This window comes from Phyllostomus hastatus, unplaced genomic scaffold, assembly GCF_019186645.2.
Source record: "Phyllostomus hastatus isolate PE091 unplaced genomic scaffold, TTU_PhHast_1.1 phas_scaffold_182, whole genome shotgun sequence".
NCBI classification, from domain to species: Eukaryota; Metazoa; Chordata; class Mammalia; order Chiroptera; family Phyllostomidae; genus Phyllostomus; species Phyllostomus hastatus.
This window is the reverse complement of record NW_025334013.1, coordinates 16,971,480-16,989,222: the sequence shown is the minus strand read 5'-3', so window position 1 is coordinate 16,989,222 and position 17,743 is coordinate 16,971,480. Positions and strand designations below refer to the sequence as shown.

The window sequence follows — 17,743 nt, the reverse complement described above, 5'->3', positions numbered from 1 at the left end:
AGTTTCGTTGCTCATTGGCTGTATGCCATTTGGGCAATTTCTTGAGCTCTGAGCCTCAGTCTCTCCTCTGGAAAATGGAAATAGTGCCTATCTCATGGCGTTGCTGAGGCTAAGTGAGAACGCACAGGACTGGGTGATCCTTCTCCCTCCTCACGCTGCCGTGCGAGGCCGGAGGGCTGTGCTGTGTCTCCCCCAGGCGGTGCACACGGGTGGTAAGCAGGGGCTCTGCAGGCCCGACCCAGCCGTGGGAGGTGTTCCTGGAAGAGTTCCGTTCCTTCTCGCTAGGGTGCCAGGTGGCTCCCAGTTCCCCTGCTGGCAGAGCACTCACAGAACGAGGGCATATTGGTTCTGCTAGGGGTCTTCATGGGAACCAGAGGTTTAGCGTGAGTGCGCGGCTCACCCCCAAGATCATATGGGAAGTGAGTGACAGCCCGAAGTGAACCGGGCTCCTGTCCCCACACAGCAGACGGCAAGTCAGGACTCAGAGCTGGAGGAAGCAGGGTTGGGCTGTGGCTCTGGAGTCAGAAGAGCAGCTGTGGAGCTTTTGTTCAGTCCCTTCGCCTCTCTCTGCCTCAGTTTCCTCAGCTGCAGAATGAGGGTGGCGACACCCGCATCAGAGAACTGCTAGGAGAGGCACGCAGTTCAGGTGTGTGAAGCGTCACAGCGAAGGGCTCCATCAAAGGCAGTTTAAGCAGAGGTGGGAGTGGGTGAGGGGCGGCGTGTTGTTCCGGGAGAGGACCGGCTTTGGAGTGAGAGTCCTGGCTGTGAGTCCGAGGCACGGCCTTGCTGTGTGAGCTCGGCCAAGTCCCTGCCCCTCTCTGGGCTTCTTTGCATTTGTGAAATGTCCACTTTATTTATTTATTTATCGAGTTTTTATGAGTTTGTTTGAGCCAGACTGATGACGTATGCTGGGGAGCATGATCTCAAATGTTCTCTGGAATGGTCTTGGAAGGCCCTGCCTCCTCTAACCTCCTGTGGCTTCTTGGTGCCCGTCTTCTGCCCCAGGAGAGGCCTGACCGCCCTTTGCTGTTGCTGGAGCCCTGCGCCCTCCTGGCGCCGGAAACGGGGCCTGCAGCCGACCGTGTCCTCATCTTTTCTCTGCAGTGTCCTCTAAAGGGCAGCATTCTCTGAGCATGCTCAGCTCTCCCATCTCCTCAGTGTGTCTTCTGGCTCCTAGAGGCCCGAGACGACAAACTGTCCCTAGTGGACGGGGAGAGGAGGCAGGGAGAGGCCCTCCAGTGCATTCTGTGTCCCCCCCTTTCGTGACACACAGCCACCTGGGCTGTTTTCAGGAGATGTGTGGGGGAGCCGTGCAGGACATGCCCTCCGGCGTGGAGATGGGTGCCTGTGGCACCCGCCTAGGGGGAACCTCGGGCCTCCCCACCCTGCCGGCCGGCCTCGGGAACCTGCTGCTTAGGTTTTAGGGCACCTGCATCTGCATGGCTCAGCCACTTGTACAGCTCTTGTGACCTGTGCTCAGGCAGCCTGGAAGGAAGTTTTTCAGATTTTGTCGGGTCCAAGAAGTCTGTTCAGTGGGGCTTCAGAGGGCTCCTGCCTCCCTTTCAGCCTCCCTCCAGCCTCCCCGCAGCCTCCCTCAGCACCTCTGGATACATGTGCCGGCCGAGGCTGAGCCTGGAGCCAATGATGACAGGGACAGGGCACCGAGCTCTGTGCCAGTCTCCTGGTGCTGGCTGCTTCCCTGGCCACGTGCGGGCCCTGCCTGGGCCGGGGGCGGGGGTGCAGAGGTGGGACCGTGCTCTCTGCTGTGCGCTTTCTCTGGCAGTGCTCTGCTCCAGAAATGTATGTGGTCTCATCAGATCTTCAGAACAGCCCTTTGAGATAGAAACGATGATGAGCTCACTTTTCAGGTGCAAAAAGGAGATGCAGAGGGTGAGTACCTGCCAACGAGACATAGCTAGTAGATGGCAGAGCTGGGAAACCAGTCGCCAGGTTCTCAAGGCTGAGCTCTCTGTGAACCGCAGGGCTCCCTGCCTCCCCTGTCTGACAGCTGAGTTTGAGCAGACACTTCGGACAGAGCCCTGGGCGAATGCACTGGCTTGATTTTTCAGATTTTCCCTTCCCAGCCATGTCACTCAGGAGCTCCCAGCCTGCACATGGGACCACCTCTCCTGGACCAGCCCACCTTGTGGCCTAGGCCCAGGCCCTCCACCTCAGTCCCCAAGGTGCTGGCTGCCCAGCTTCTGAGAGAAGCTGCCTTTGGGACAGGCCGCCACCTGGCTAGTGGGTCTTCCTCCCAGTGGGGCTGGGCTGAGTCTCCAGAGTGAGCCAGGCAGCGAGGGACCCCTGCTCTAGTGGGGGGCCCAGCACCCACAGTGTCGTGATTTTCCTGCTCTGCTTTTGTGGAACCCAGCTCTGGTGTCCTCTGTCCCCCTAGTGTCTTCTTTCAAGGCAGAGCTGTTGCCATGATCCCTGCAACTCTCGGTGCTTGTTTTTGATTTTCTGAGTGTTTTTTTTTTTTTTAACTTCCATTCCTTCTTCTTTCTCACAGCTGCCCTGGCCCCTGAGCACTGCTTATCTTCATGCTGGAGAGGGAGGGGGTGAGGCTCGGGGCAGTATCAAGGCAGTATCGTGATTGCCAGAGATCACGGTTTGCCAGAAGTTCAGGTTTAGAACTGGGACAGAAGCCAGCTCCCGTGTAGCAGACCAGGGCTCTTTACAGTGCCCTGTGCTCCCCGCGTGATCACGCTCTGCACGGAGACTCCTCTGGGCCCAGACACTGTGCTTGATGGTGAGAACGTTACGGAGCCTGGCCTTGTCCAATCGCAGAGGTCATCAGTGAGATTTCAGAGCTGGAAAGGCTTTCGACGCCCCTCTGAGGATGGGGAAGCTGAGGCCAGGGAAAGGCAAGGGTTTGTTCAGGGTGCCTGGCGAGTCGGTGGCGGGGTCTAGACTGGATGGAACTCAGGCTTCCTGATCCCCAGCATGGGCGAGGCTCAGGCCCTTCCTCTCTCGGAATGTAGCTTTATGGTCTCTTGAGGCATTTGGAGGTGGGGCGGTGAAGGCTCACCCATCCTGCTAGAATATTCAGGAGGCAGTGCCAGCTGCCCCTGGAGCCTAGATTTATGACAGTGCTGTGGACCGAGCTGCTCCACCCCAGGGTGCTGAGCTGGGGTGGGGGCGGGGTGGGTGCCTGCACCAGCCCCCTGGACATCCTCCCTGAGGTGCTTGCCTGCAGCTTTCACGGGACTCCTGGGTCAGAGCCCTCTGGTGGCTCTGCCTGGCTCACCAGGTTGACTCAGAATTCCCTCTTAAGGATATTCACGGTGTTTTACAGTCTGGCCCTGGGTGAGCACTGGGCTGGGAGTCAGCAGTCCCAGATTTGAGACTTGGCTCTGGGCCACCCACGTGATCTCGGGTGAATGTGTGGGCCTCCCTGAACGTGCTTTTCCTCGTCTGTTGCTTGCTGCCCGGGGTTCTAGTGAGGACCAGAGGAATGGCTGCTCTGTGACCACCTGAGTAATTATTTCCTCGCCAGCCTTCAGTGTCGTTTGCGTCCGATAGAAATCCTCTCCTACACCACACTCGTTCCTCTGTCCTGCCTCTCCATGTGCTGCCACTTCGCCTCCCCAACCCCAGCCCTTCCTTCAGGTTCAGGTCAGTGCAGCCAGTGTTCAGCGCACACCAGCTGAGTGCCAAACTCTGCAGATTAGGAAACCAGACGGGAATTCTGCCCTCGGATAGTCAGGCAGACTCAACGAACAAGTCTGGATCCCTGCCGTGTGCCATGCTCTGTGCTATAAGTGCTGGAGAGTCAAAGGCGCATTAAGATAGGGTCCCTGCCCTCGTGAAGTGGTGTGGCAGGGGAGACAACAGGCAAGCACACAGTGCGAGCAGACTCAGTGGGGCTGTGTGTCCTGGGTTCTGCAGGACTGAACGTGACTAGTTTCTGCCCTGGCAGGTAGTTGGGGAAAGCTGCTCCCCAGGGACCCGCCCTGAGGGGGTCGGAGGCTGCTCCATGCTCTCACATCTGTGGTCTCTCGGGATCCCCATGACATCGTGAGGTCACTGCGGCAGGAGATGATCATCCGTTGAGCAGATGCTGATTGTGAGCCTACTGTGTGCCAGGCACAACTCTAGGTGCTAGGGTACAGCAGTGATCACGGAGCTTGTGTTCTGCGTGGGGGGACCACCAGTGGCACATGCAGACTGTCGGGGAATGGTGAGGGCTACAAGGACAAAGCAGGGGGAGCCAACAGAGAGGCTTGGAGACCTCCCTGAGGAGATGGCATTTGGAGTAGGGACCTGGAAGGTGTGGGGGGGAGCCTGCCCTTCACCCACGTGATGCAGAGTTTCAGGCAGAGGGAACAACAAAATGCACAGGTCGTAGGGTGGAACTGTGTTCGTGCTCAAGGAAGAGCAGGGGGGCCAGCAGAGGTAGCAGGGGGCAGGGGGAGTTGGGGGGCCCACAGAGTTTGCCCCCGGGCTGGCCATGGGGTATGAGAGAGCCGAGTCAGGATGAATCCGGGGCGTGGGGCCAGAAGCACTGAATGATTCTAAGGAGAGAGAGACCTCGGTAGGAGGAACAGGTGCGGAGGTGGGGAGATGAGAGTTCTGCTCCTGTGCCCTTACCGTTCTGCGGGTCCACCCCATGTCTCACCCAGACACACCAGCCTAAGGGTCACCCCATGCCCACCTCTCCACCTCCTTAAGCCTAATCCAAGTTCTGTCGTCTGAGAATCTTTTCCCTTATCTATGAGGAGTGTCTGACCCCCGGTCTTCATCGCCAGCCCAGCTCTGGGAAGCACCCAACAGACTCTGAAGCTGACCCAACAGTAGATGGGCCCGCACCTCCCTGCATGGCTGTTCTGGCTTCTCACCCGGCAGCCCCGCCTGAGTGAGGTCGTTCTCCCTGTGCGGCTCCCCCTCCCTCCTCTGCAGCAGCTGAAAATGGGACGCCTGACTCGCTTTCTGCAGGGCGGTTGTCCTGGAAATGGTAGAATCTCTTTGTGTTGCTTTCCTATGGCCACCTCTCGGTACTCCACCTCCCTTACTATGATGGTATCACACACAAGCTCAAGTTATAGATGATGGATTTAATTCATTGTTAGGCTTCTAAGCTAATTGACTTTCGCCTGGAAGGGACACTAGAAACAACAGGTATTTGATAAACTCAATTTTGCGATTTGCATTTTGCAAATTCTACCCTACCTCCACCAAAAGGAAAGAAAAGAAAAACCCAGCTTTCCCATGGCTCTAAAGTTTCTTGAGATGGAACCTTTCTTATCGAGCCTCTTGTTTCTTCCACTTGTATATGGTGGGCGGGTGCTCGGAGCCCCTGCTCCTGCCTGCAGGAAGTCACAGACAGGGCCAGGGAGCAGCCGGCTGGCGGTGGGGGATGAGAGGAGCTTGAGCTAGGGAGCCCCACTCCTTGGGCCCCAGAAAAGGAAGGGGTTGGTGGCTTGAAACCAGACTAATCCCAGGTTCTTTTCCAGCTCAGGCATTCTGTGCTTTCACCCTCTCCATGCTTCACGGGGAAATTCGAGGAGCCAAGAAGGGCCTCCTTTGCAAGCAATGTGATTTAGGTTTTTCTGCTGCCAGTTGTCCCACAGGGTCAGGTGAAGGTGCAGGGGGAGTGGGAGCTGAGGCTGTGTGGTTTCAGTGCCAGCCGGAGGCCAGGCCTGCCTGGGGCTCTAGTGGAAGAGCTCAGTGTAAGAAACCTGCCTTCACCTGAGTGCTCCTGTGGGGGCCGGCACTTCAGTGCATCGTGGCCCAGGCAAGGCCTGGAAGACAGGGAGGTCGCTCCCCGGGGGTTGGGACGGTGGGGCCGGGTGGGTCGTCCTGGGTTTGAAACACTGCTCTGCCGCGCTGGCTCCTTGGAGCACGTAAGTGGCCGTCCCTCTGATGTCCTCTTTACTTATCTTAAGTGGGGGATAGTAGGGTTGCTGAGAAAATGAAATGAGGTGCTGCAGTAAAGTGCTCCGTGCGTCTCTGCCTCATTGAAGCAGCTGCAGCAGTGTCCAAAATTCTAAAACTACAGACCAGACAAGTTTGGAATTTTGCATCCCAAACTGTTCACAGTGTAGATTTGGGGGTCGGGGGCGGTGCGTGTATAGTGGGTGTGGGGAACAGAGAGTCACTGGGAGGTCTTCTCCTTCTGCTTATATACTGTTAGAAAAAGGTTTTAAGTGACCATGGTTCCATTTAAAATCACCGAAGCAATATATTTCCATTTTGAAAAAAAATCGAAAGAAACCAGCGTGTATCCCACGGTCAGCTGCGAGAAACCCAGAGCAGACTCCGGAGCCCTAGGTCGCGCTCCACCCCTCTGGGCTGCCACCCCTAGTGGCTGCCTGGAAACCTGTCCCTCCCCAGGCCTGCTGTTGCCTGCTGGGCTCTGCATCTTGTCAACGCGGAGGGACTGTTTACTGCTGGTTCCTGGTTCCTGTCCCTGCCCTGCCTCCTGCGTGAGTCATTCTCCGCCACACTACACGGGGACTCTCAGCCCAGGTGCCTTTCCTGTGGGGGTGGGGAGAATCTGCTGGAGTGAAATTCATTCAGCAAATGTTTATGGAGAGCTTAGGTGATTGAGGAGGCCAGACTGGGCACCAAGAGGTGCTGCCCCACCTCAGGGGAGGGTGAGGGGGGTAAGGTGGGGTAGGGACCAGTGTAATGGGCATTTGAGACCCGGGAGGAGCAGGGGTGGCTGGTGGGACTGAAAGCCAGGGAAGGAGTTAGAACCTGGCTCACGACTAGGTCAGGCGCATTCGGGGCCAGGCCTGACGGTCAGGGACCTTCCAAGCTTCGTGACATCAGCTCGGGCCCTTGACTCAGTCACTCGCACGGCTGGCCTGCTTCAGCGGCGTTCTGGCGTCTCCCTTGCTGCACCCTTGTTTGCAGGCTGGCTGGAGGCTCAGGGCCCTTGGGAGACTTTGAGATTTCTTTTCACTTGCTCACACTCTTCCTCCACCAGTCCGCTGCCCTCAAAACCCAACCTCATCCCATGGCCCTTAGGAAGCTCCCACCATGCCCTAGCCTGCTCTTCCTGAGCATCACCCTCGTGCGGCCCAGGGCCAGGTGCCGGGCTGCCAGCTGGTGCTGATGCTAGAGCACCAGCCGCAGTGCTCCAGGCTGCTTGTCTTGGAGGAGCACCGACTCAGCCTGGGGGGCTCGGGAAGGCCCTCCAGAGGAGGCAACACCTGCACTGGCTTTTGAAAAGTGGGTAGAAGTTCAAGGCAAAGAAGAGTGTCCCCTCTGTGTGCTTACAGATGGGGTTTGGGGACATCTGGCAACCACAGGCATCCATGTGGTTGGGAGTTTAAGTACTCAGGGTTAGTGCTGAGCCTGACCAGCTCCCTGACCTTGAGTCCTGATCACGGCGGACCAGCTCTGGAGCGGCCTCTCCCGCTGGGTCTCCGAGAGGGTCCTGGCAGGCAGGCGCTTCATTTCTGTGCTTGTTGCTCTCAGGTCGCCTCGGCTGCTGGGCTACTTCCGGCCCGTGTGGGTTTTCTCCCCTAACCTCTCCGTCCTCAGTCGTCACTGAGGTCTGCCTGCCACTTCAGGCGGACCCACCTTCGGGTCCCTGGTTCCTTGGACTCTCACTCGTCTGCACCTGAGGAAACGGGGACCCGTCCTTGGTGTAATGACTTGCCTATTGGTCACTAAAGGTCAGAGCAGGGTCTTGAACCCAGGCTGTGGCCTCCTGGTCCAGTGTTCCTCTTCCCATGCCTCAGGTGGCCCAGCATGTGCTGCTTGTGTTCTCAGCCAGCTTTTCAGCTGATTTCCCAGCCAGATTGGATATTCCCGGAGGGTAGGACCCTGTCTCCCCGAAGCATGGATTGAAGCAAGCAAGAAATAGAGGTGCTTGGAAGAATGATAGGGGAAGGCACACACAGAGAGACTGAACCCCCTTTCCCCCGCCTCCCGCCGCCCTGGCCTGGGGAACGATTCCTACCCAGGTACTCAGAACGGATTGTTTTACGGCTGTTTATATAGGGGAGGCTCATTGCAGACTTGAATTCCCTGCCTGTTGATCCCAGAGGCTTACTTTTCATTGGTGCAGTGTGGCCTAAAGAACTGGCAATTGGGAGGCCTGGGTTGTAATGTTGACTTTGCCGCTTCCCAACTAGGTAGCCTTGGACCAGTCGTTCCACCTCTCTGTGCCTCAGTTTCTTCGTCTATCAAATAGGGGTCAGAGCAGGAGATGAAATGAGGGTTACTCGAAAGGCCCGAGCACAGTGCCTTGCCTCAGACACCCCAAGTGTCCGGTACGTGTTCTTCTTCTTTTCTCTAGCGGAGGTTGTATCTTAACACGACTCACTGGTTTGCATTCTTAAAGAATTGTCATTAATTGAGTGACTCCTGTGGGCTAAGAGCTCTAAATAAATGATCTCAGTGACTCTACGGCCACCCTGGGGGCGGCGTCATCACCCCAGTGACAGAGAAGGGACCAAGATGCAACACACATGTAACAGGCATTGTGCCAAGTTCACTCTTCACGACAGCACCCATACTTGGGTATTGGCGAGAGCTCGGTGACGTCAGCCTGCCTTCCTATTTATCTTTTCTTTCTTTGTTTCATTCATTCATTACCCACACATCCGTTTGCTCTGTGCACGTATTTGTTCTGGGCTCTTGAGAGGACACAGACCCAAGAATGGCTTTTCTCCTGCTTCTCTCTCTCCGGCAAACTTCTGTCGAATCTTCAAAGCCCAATTCAAATGGTCCCCTGCTCTGAGAGCATCGCCTACTCTTGACATTTCAGAGCCATTCCCACCTCCTTCCTCTTTCCCTCACTTCACATGTAAAAGTTAGTTTTACCTCATTTCACAAATAGTTAATGCCTAGTCTATGCTGGAAGCCAGAGATCAGATGCCTCCAGGAAGTTCCCGCCCTTAGGGAGCTTAAAGCCCAGTGATGGACAGATACATGCCAACGGGTCATGATAATGTAGAGTAATTCATTTTATACTTAGGTTTTAAAGAAAATTTTAATAATAATAGCAGCCACCATTTTTTTTTTTTTTTTTGCTAACTTTGTGTGGCATTCTTGACTTTTATTATCTCCTGCTGTACTCCAGAAATCCTCCGAGACAGGTTTTTATACAGGCAGGGAAACTGAGGGCAGGGCATACAATGCAACTTGCCCGTGGCCCCCAGTCAGTCAGTGGCCGAACCTGACTGGAGCCCAGGGCAGAGTGGCTACTGCCGCGTGTCTGTGTCTCTGCTCGTCTGGCTGTGGACCTGTTGAGGCGGCCGCCGAGTCTGGTTTCTCTCTCTCCCTGGTCGTCATGGCTGATGTTGACGGTGGGAAGAATTGATGTTGAGAAGAATCAGAGCCCCTCCTACCCCAAGGGTCAGTCTGGTCATTCCTGCCTCCTGCCTTAGGAGTTTAGTGGAGAGGACTGATCTCTTCTGGCTTGGTTAACTGGGGAGGGCTTCCTGGAGGGGGCAGGTCTAAAAGATAGGATTTCCCCGAGGTCTTTACTAGGCCACCAGAGTGGAGGGGAGGAGTGGTGAGACTTCCCTAGAGAAGAGCTCATGGAAAGAAATACCACATCTGACCCTCTGGGAACCACGTCAGGCCTCTTTAGTCCTGGTCACTGATGCTCCCCTTAGAAACCAAGTAAGAATAAAACCGGGAAAAAGAGTGGCTGAGAACACAGGCTCTGCCTGGGTTTGAATCAGTTACCAGCTAACTTGACATTAAGCAAGTTGCTTAACCTTTCTGTGCCTCAGTTTCTTCATCTGTAAAATGTAGGGGATGGTGATCGTGACCTCTCAGACCTCAGGGTAGGTGCACATGAGTTAAAAAGGGCCAGAGCACACCGCTGTGAACCGCAGAGTGCGGCGGGCTTGCGTCGGGAGGTATCACCTTTCATTGCTGTGGCTGAGCCTGGTTGCTGGGGCAGTTGAAGAGGGAGTTAAAGAAATGGAATCGTTGTGCAACCAGGAATCCCCTGGGACCTGGCCGAGTTGCAGCCCCAGAGTCCTCAGACCTGAAACTAGGGCGGCAGAGCCCCTCATGGGCCCCTGGGCCCCTAGCCTCCCGGCACTGGTGGGCCAAGGAGGCCCCTCTCCCCAGCACTCCCTCCTGACTGCCAAGGAAAGGGGATCAGGGGTGTCTGCTCACCCTGGCAGCCACGGGCCACGTGGAGCGGCCTTGCCTGCCTGCGGCTGCTCCAGTCTCAGTGGATGGGGCCGGCCGGTCTGGGGAAAAGTGAAGGAAACATCGCACAGGGAAGAGGAGGGAAGCTGCAGGGGAGCCGGAAGCCCCTCACCAATTCAAAGTTCGGTTAAGTGTCTCTTCGGGGTTTGTGTGTAAGAAAGTGAGAGTGAAGGTGAAGGTACGTGTAAGAGAGTGAGAGTGTGTGTGTGTTTCCCTAGCACCGCCTGTTTCCCAACTACCACCGTACTGGACAGAATAAGAAACACTTCCATCCTCCCCCAGCCTCTTCACTTAAAGGGGAGCCAGGCCCAAGCTGTATCAGCAGCGTTGCCCTGTGGCTCCGAGATGCTGAGTCCTATACCTTCTCCTGCCCTTGCTCTGGGAGTGCTGGGCACCCTCACAGAGAGCCGTGCGGTTTGCAAGATCGCTGGACTTGGGGCTTCAGGGGCTCCCGTGGTGGGACTGGTCACGTGGCCATCAACAGGTCACTGGCTCTGAGTCTCAGTTTCCCTAACCACGTAATGGAAGGTTTGCGTGTTCTCCAACGGTCTGTCCCAGCTCTCACAGCTCTAGATCTGATTCCGATGCTGCCCCACCCTGATTCCGTGCTGGTGACATCATCCCGCAACAAGTTTGTGCCTTGGAAGTTTTGCCTCATTTCTTCGTATCTTGGGATCTCAGCTCAATGCCGGGCTTTTGTCAGGGGCCCAGGGGGCCCAGGTGTGCCCCTTTCATCACACCTTGAGTCAGCAGAGTTCCCTGCACTTTGAGGAGACGCTTAAGGGATGCAGGGTAGGGATGGCGGAGTCAGGGGCGTCAGGGGCAAGAGAGAGGGGCAAGCCAGAACAGGCCTGCAGCCCGCCCTTTCCCTGAGCGTTCCCACCTAATCGCAGAAGCCACCCCCTTGTCCCTGGAAGCTGTTCTCCCATGGGCGAGGAGCCAAGAGTGGATCCCAGACCTGCCTCCTCAGCCTGCGTTCAGCCCTCCCCTTTCCTTGCCTGTCAGGGCCTGGAGGTCCACCTGCCCACTGAGAGGCAGGGCCAACACAGGAAGACCTGGGGGGCCCACTCTGAGAACACAGGTCCAGCCCCAGGCCCTGTGGGAGCTGCCTTACTTGGGAGAGAGTGCACTGTGCCTGAGCCAGGAGGCCCTGGACCCAGTCCGGGTGTCCTGTGCATGTCCTGTCTCCTGTGAGCTCCAGGTTTTCTTTCAAATAGGAAGCCAGCTGTCTCCTCACCTAGTGGTGGAGACCTGATGTCCCAAAGGCCCCGAGGTTGGGAAAAGCATGGTTACCTCCATGAACTCCTCACAGCGGCTCTAACCCTGAGCCACTTTGGTGTCCCCAGTGCACAGCCCCTGCCTGGCTCAGAAAAAGCACATGCACTTGAGTAAAGGATTAATTGGCTGTCTCTGCTATAAGTTTGAGACGCTCTGAGCTAGAGGAGAACTCCTCCCTTTGATTCGGGGGAAGCCACCTAATCTTGCTGGGCCCCGGCTTTCTCTTCTGCAAAATGGGGACAAGGCTGTTGTGAGGACTAAAGAGATGATATGTGCCAGGCTTCCAGCACACAGCCTGGCTCATGGTGCCCCTTTAGGAGTAAGGAATGTTCTTCCTGTCACTGCTTCTGGCTTGTTTCACATGCCCCCCACCCCTCCCTGTGGCTGTGGCTTGTGTCTGGGTCTCCAGTGCATTCTCTGGCACTTCTTAGGGTCAGGAAAGCTCTGTGGGCATTTTAAAGATCTAACGTGCTATGTCGAAGTGGAGGTTATCATCTGCCTGACCTGGGCTGTCTCTTCAGACTCTGCCTTCTCCTGAGGCGGCTATCGGTGCTCAGCTCTAGGGCAGGTGGGGGTAGGGTGTTGACAAGCAGGTCTGCTGACTGCAGCAGGACTCCAGGCCTTGAGAAGCTTCTGTACCTGGCTCGTGCCTGAGAAAGAGCTCTGCCCCTCTAAACCCCCCATGCTGTCTTATCTCCTCTGGGAGTGGGGCACCGTTGTCCTGTTTCCACCACTTACACATGAGTTGTCTGACCTTGCTGGGTGCCAGGGAGAGAGAGGAATCTGGGTGACAACTGTGGACTGAAGATTATGAGAGACATCGAAGAAGGAATCCTGCCCCAACTTGGACAGACGGGAGTGGTCAGGGAGTACTTCCTGGAGGAGGCAGGCGGAAGGATATGATGTCAGCCACACTCGAGGAGTAGAGATACAGGAACGCAGTTCTGAAGAGGCAAACTAGACCATGCAAAGATCTGTAGGCAAAAGAGGATGTGGCTCGTTTGGGGGAACTACAGAGGATTTGGCAAGGCTGAAACGTAATGACTGACAGTGGGGAACATGGGACATGAGCAAAGTCAAATGATGAAGGCAATGCTGAGCGTTTGGACTTTAACTGATACAGCAAGGGACTTGGACTCAACGTGACCTCACCCTTCCCAGTGTACCAGCCACGTGAACACCAGGGGTTTACTGGTGGGCACTCCAAAGACTGGGGGACTTTTCAGCCAAAGAGGTGACTTGGGCAGGTCTGTTTTGAAGTCAGGAGAATGTACATGATGGCTTTGGGGTCCTCTCCTGGCCTAGAATGGAGATGTGTTTTTCCACCTCACCCCCAACATGTAAGTGTCTCCTGGGTGCTTGGCACTGTGCCAAGGTTCTGGGCCTAGATAGTCTTTCAAGTGTGAGTCTTGACTTGTAGCTATTCTGACACTTTCCAGATCAGTACCTGAGAGTAGGAGGAGCTCTGGACAAGGGGAGGGATGTTCCTCCTCCTCCTTCCTGAGGAGCTCAGAAGTAATGAGAGCAGAGACCTGGTCAGATTGGCTATTGGGAGTCACGTGGGCAATGGCCCAGCCCTGTGCATTTTCAAATCAATGGATACTGTTGAGCACCTACCGTGTCCCCAGCCCTGGGAATGTAATTGTCAACAGATACGGAATCTGCCTGCTTGGAGCTTACAGGGACAGGAGGAAAGCAGGAACGTTCACCTGAGCAAAGTGCCTGACCCTCTTAACTAAGCTGATCCTGGGGGTTATGGTACTCAACATGCAGAGAGTTGCACAGGCCTTCACCCACCTCCCCACCCAAAAAACTACCCAAAAACTCAGAGGGAACTTGGGGCCAAACCTAGCATTGAAAGAAGCTCTCTCTGAAGGGGATTTTTGCTAACTCCCAGCTTTGGACTTAAAGCCCCAAGGCGAGCCACTGCGGAGTGGCCTGCTGCTGCTGTTGGCCAGGACCTGCCGTGGGGAGATGGGTGGTGGGTCTCAGGCTGAGGGGCACGTTCAGTCCTTGACAGGGGGAGAGGACTGGGAGGGTTGATGTGCAGAACTGGAAATTTGATGGGAGCTGGGAGGTCTGCCCTTAGAGTCTGTTCTGGTTCTGCTACTGATTTCCTGTTGTGACCTTGGGCAAGTCCTTTCTCTTTTCTAAGCCTCAGTTGACCCATCTTTAAAGTAGGTGAGGTTGGGCTAGAAACAGGGTGACAAGTAGGTTTTGTCTCGTATGAAAAATGATTGATTGCTGTTGGCCTGTTAAGCAGCTCTCTGGGCTCGGCAGGAGAGCATGCAAGTTTGGGATTGGAGGTCGCTGCGTGCATTCCGTGGGTTTGCAGACCCCAGGTGGTATGAACCCCGAGTTCCATCCTGCACTGATATTCCTGATTCTTCTGTGCTTCCTTCTATCTCCTGTGTCACTTCTCCACCAACCCATAGTCTGCCTTCTGCTTACACACCTTCATGACGGGGAGCTCACTATCTTCCCTCAGACAGAATTGTTAGAATGTTATGCCTGGTCTTGAGCTCACGTCTGCCTCCTTGAACTTGTGCCAGGAATGACGGATGGCTTGGGTTCAGGTATAGGTAACACCTTTGGGTACTTGGAGCCTCAGGGATGGATATAGAACTTCTGCCTTTTAGAGGCACACAGAGCTGCTGCTTTCTGCTGTTTTGTGACAGAGACAGAGATAGCATCTGTACATCCTTGGAAAAAAGCACTTTAAAGGCATTGTCACTCGGCTTCTACAGCAATCCTGTGAATCCTGTGGTGTTATCACTTCCATTTTACAGAGAGGAAGCTGAGGTTAGAGAGTTAACAGAGCAGCCCCCTGAGACCAAGCCTGTGCCTTCTCACCAGCTCCTCTCCTCATCCCCGGCCTGTCCCCAGCCTTCGGCCCTGGCTCCCCACGCGCCCACAGCCTCCCATTCTCTCGCCCTCCTCAGGTTTCCATGTGATTCCCACTATCTCGAGCATCGTCCCGGAGAGCTGCCTGCTGATCGTGGTGGGGCTGCTGGTAGGGGGCCTGATCAAGGGTGTGGGCGAGACACCCCCCTTCCTACAGTCGGAAGTCTTCTTCCTCTTCCTGCTGCCACCCATCATCCTGGATGCGGGCTACTTCCTGCCGCTGCGGCAGTTCACAGAGAACCTGGGCACCATCCTGATCTTCGCCGTGGTGGGCACGCTGTGGAACGCCTTCTTCCTGGGCGGCCTCATGTATGCCGTGTGCCTGGTGGGCGGCGAGCAGATCAACAACATCGGCCTCCTGGACAACCTGCTCTTCGGCAGCATCATCTCGGCCGTGGACCCCGTGGCCGTGCTGGCCGTGTTTGAGGAAATTCACATCAACGAGCTGCTGCACATCCTCGTCTTTGGGGAGTCCCTGCTCAATGACGCCGTCACTGTGGTGAGGGGTTGGGGACCACACGCATGTATACACAGGACACAGACCCGAGTCCAAGTCCAGAGTGACCCACATCCACCTGCTAATAATAGTAACACAACAGCAAGTGTCCACTCCTGCTTGCTGTGTGCCAGGCATCACGCTGGGCGTGAAACGTGGGTGATTTCATTTCATCCTCACAGCAGCCTTAGTGGCACCACTTTGTAGAGGGGGGATTGGGCCCAAAGAAGTGAAATAACTTGCTCGAGCATGACAGGACCAAGGTTGGAAGCCAGGTCTGTCTGACGCCAGGGCCTGAGTTCTGGGCCTCACCAGGGCACATGCTCCGTCCCTGACTTGGATTGGGATAGGATCTTGGTTAAATGACTTACGTGCTTTGTACCTCAGTTCACCCTTTATAGACCACTTAGTCTGGAACGGGCGTTTCACCTTTCGTGTTGGCTGTGTCTCTAAGTTAGAGCTTGATTTGCGCAGAGTCCCGGGGCAGTGGTTGTGGAAGGAACCTTGCCTCCAAAACCTCCAGAGTGTGACTGAGTAAACTGGGTTGGTCTGGGGTGGCCACTTGCTTCCTGTGTGACCTTATGCAAGTGACTGTACCTCTCTGGGCCTCACCTTGACAGCTGCAAGTGGCAGAGGACTTAGTGCCTTCCCCCCAGGGTCGAGGACAGACAGCCCCAGAGCAGGGTCCGCACACGGCAGCTCTGTATGTGCTTGCACATGTCCTTCCTCCCAGCAGTTTCCTCAGGAAGCAGATACGTGTATGTGCACATTCACCTTGTGTTGTGAAAACACCCCCTCCCCCTCCCAGCTGGACCCCTCTGCAGCTGCACACATAGGAAACACAAGGACACATGTGCACCCCCAGCGCATGCTTGCACATGCACTCCCTCTCCTCCACCCGCCGGCCCTCAGGAAGCTGCACCTCAGAGACGAGACAGCCAGTGGTGGTCGGCTGCCAGCAGCCCTGGCTTCCTCTTCTTCCCCACCCCCGCCTTCATTGGCTCCTCAGGAGGCTGGTCGAGCAGCAGCCTGGCTGGAGCAGGCAGGCCTCAGTCCGGGCCTCTTTTAGCAGCCCCCTTGCCCAGGGCTTCCACACAGGCCTCAGTTTCTCCATCGTAACAGGGATTGCAGTACTTAGCCTGCGTCCTCCTAGGGTTCTTACAGGAGTCACACTCACTGATGTCTGAAACCACTGGGCGGTGGATGAAATCCTCCGATTGGATCTGGGTGTTGGGTTGGCACCACCAGGGGGCAGCAAGAGTGGTGTGTTAAGTGGGCACCTCACTCCGGCCACCGTGGGCCATGGCCACGTCTCACCACAGCAGTGGCAGTGGCGGTAGCAGTCACTGGTGTTCGTCGAGCACTTCCTGTCAGAACTATGTATTGCCTCCTCTACTCTGTCCAGAAACTCCATGAGGTGGGCACTCTTGTGTCCCCATTTTTCTAAAATGAGGAAACTGTGGCACTGAGAGGTTAACTAACTCACCCAAGGTCACGTTCTCTGATAAGTGACGTGGCTGGGGTTCAGAGCTACATAGTCAGATGCTTCCCACTGTGCTACACCGCCGCCCTCGTCCCAGCGACAGCGACGCCAGGTCAGAAAGGGGGACCTTGTGCTCTGCCCACCCCGTTGGCCCAGGTGGTGAACCCTGAGGACCCAGGAATCTCTTCCGGCCAGGAGCGAGTTCAGGTGGCCCGGGGCTGAGAACACACCTGCTGGCTTCCACTGTCCCGCCCTGTCTCCCGGCTCAGGCCCTTTCAGGAGCTCAGGGTGTGATGCGAGCGCCTCGTTTCCCAGACAGGGAACCTGAAGGCTGCCTCAGAGCTGCGTGGTCTCAGAGCAAGTCATCTCCCCCATCCTCTCCCCCTGCCCCCACCTTCAGGTGCTGCCCAGGTACTGGGAGCTTTGGGTGGTCCCCTCTTGGGAATGCCCAGCAGTCCCAGGGCCTGGAAACTTCCCAGCTGGTTTCCTGGCAGAGCTGTCTAGGAATGAATAGGCCAGGGCGCCAGCACCTAAGAGGGAAAGGACCACAAAGCTGCGCCTTCCAGGGACACCCCGCCAGTTTCTGTCAGGGAGCAAGTTCTAGGCCCAGTTTTGCTGCTTCTGGGTCTGGGCCTTCTGGCGAGTTGCTCCACCTCTCTGAGCCTCAGTTGCAGTTCGCACGAGAGCGGCTTCCTCGCCCACCCACCTCATAGGGCTTGTGTGTGTCGAGCAGGACGAGCGTCGTTGTCAAAGGGCCCTACAGTGTGTGACATGCTGCTTAGATGTCTGACAATGGTGTTCGAGTGATTGTTTATTTCCCCATCCCAGAGGTGGGGGAGCCTTACAGAGCTTCTCGCTCCATAGCGTCTGAACTTGGCTGTTCCTCGCAACCACCCGGGGCACTTGCAGAATAGGGATTTTTGGGGCCTACCTCCAGAGAGTCCAGGTAGGGTATGGCCTGGCCTTATGTAGTTTCAGAAAGTGTCAGAGGTTAGGAAGTCCTGTTGGAGTTCAGTGTGTGGACTGTCCCTGCTCTGTGCAGAGGGAGGGACGTGACCTGCCCCCGGGCAGAGCGTGGGAGAGGCGGGCGGAGCGGTGCCTGCCGCAGCCAGTGCTGTCACGGGCACGGTTCTCAGCGATGTGCCTCCACCAGCTACCTCAGCCCTCACTACAGCCCTGTGCGGGCGGCACTGTTACGCTGTCTCTATGCACGAGAAAGCTAGCGCAGGGAGATTGAACACTTTGCCCAGTGCATACTTGAGAAAGCGGCAGACCCAGAATTCCAGCCCAGGGAGGCCGTCCTCAGCACCTGTGCTTGTGCCCAGCGTGGTCCTGTGGGTCCCACGCAAGACCCTCTGGCCAGTGGTTCTGAGCCCCTGTTCGGCACTAGGGTTTCTCTGTTACCATGTGGCCTCTTCTTGTGGCTGTGGTCATTGAAGGGGACAGGGTCACCCCGG

The 17,743-nt window shown here is 56.2% G+C and overlaps 1 protein-coding gene across 1 annotated transcript in view; it reads left to right on the top strand.

The window, feature by feature from the left end:
- Positions 1-17,743, top strand: part of SLC9A1 (solute carrier family 9 member A1) — a 46,943-nt gene that overhangs the window by 18,961 nt on the left and 10,239 nt on the right. Inside the window, exon 2 of the mRNA XM_045859072.1 lies at positions 14,346-14,806. Within this exon, the coding sequence (XP_045715028.1) occupies positions 14,346-14,806 (461 nt within the window). The remainder of the gene's footprint in view (positions 1-14,345; positions 14,807-17,743) is intronic.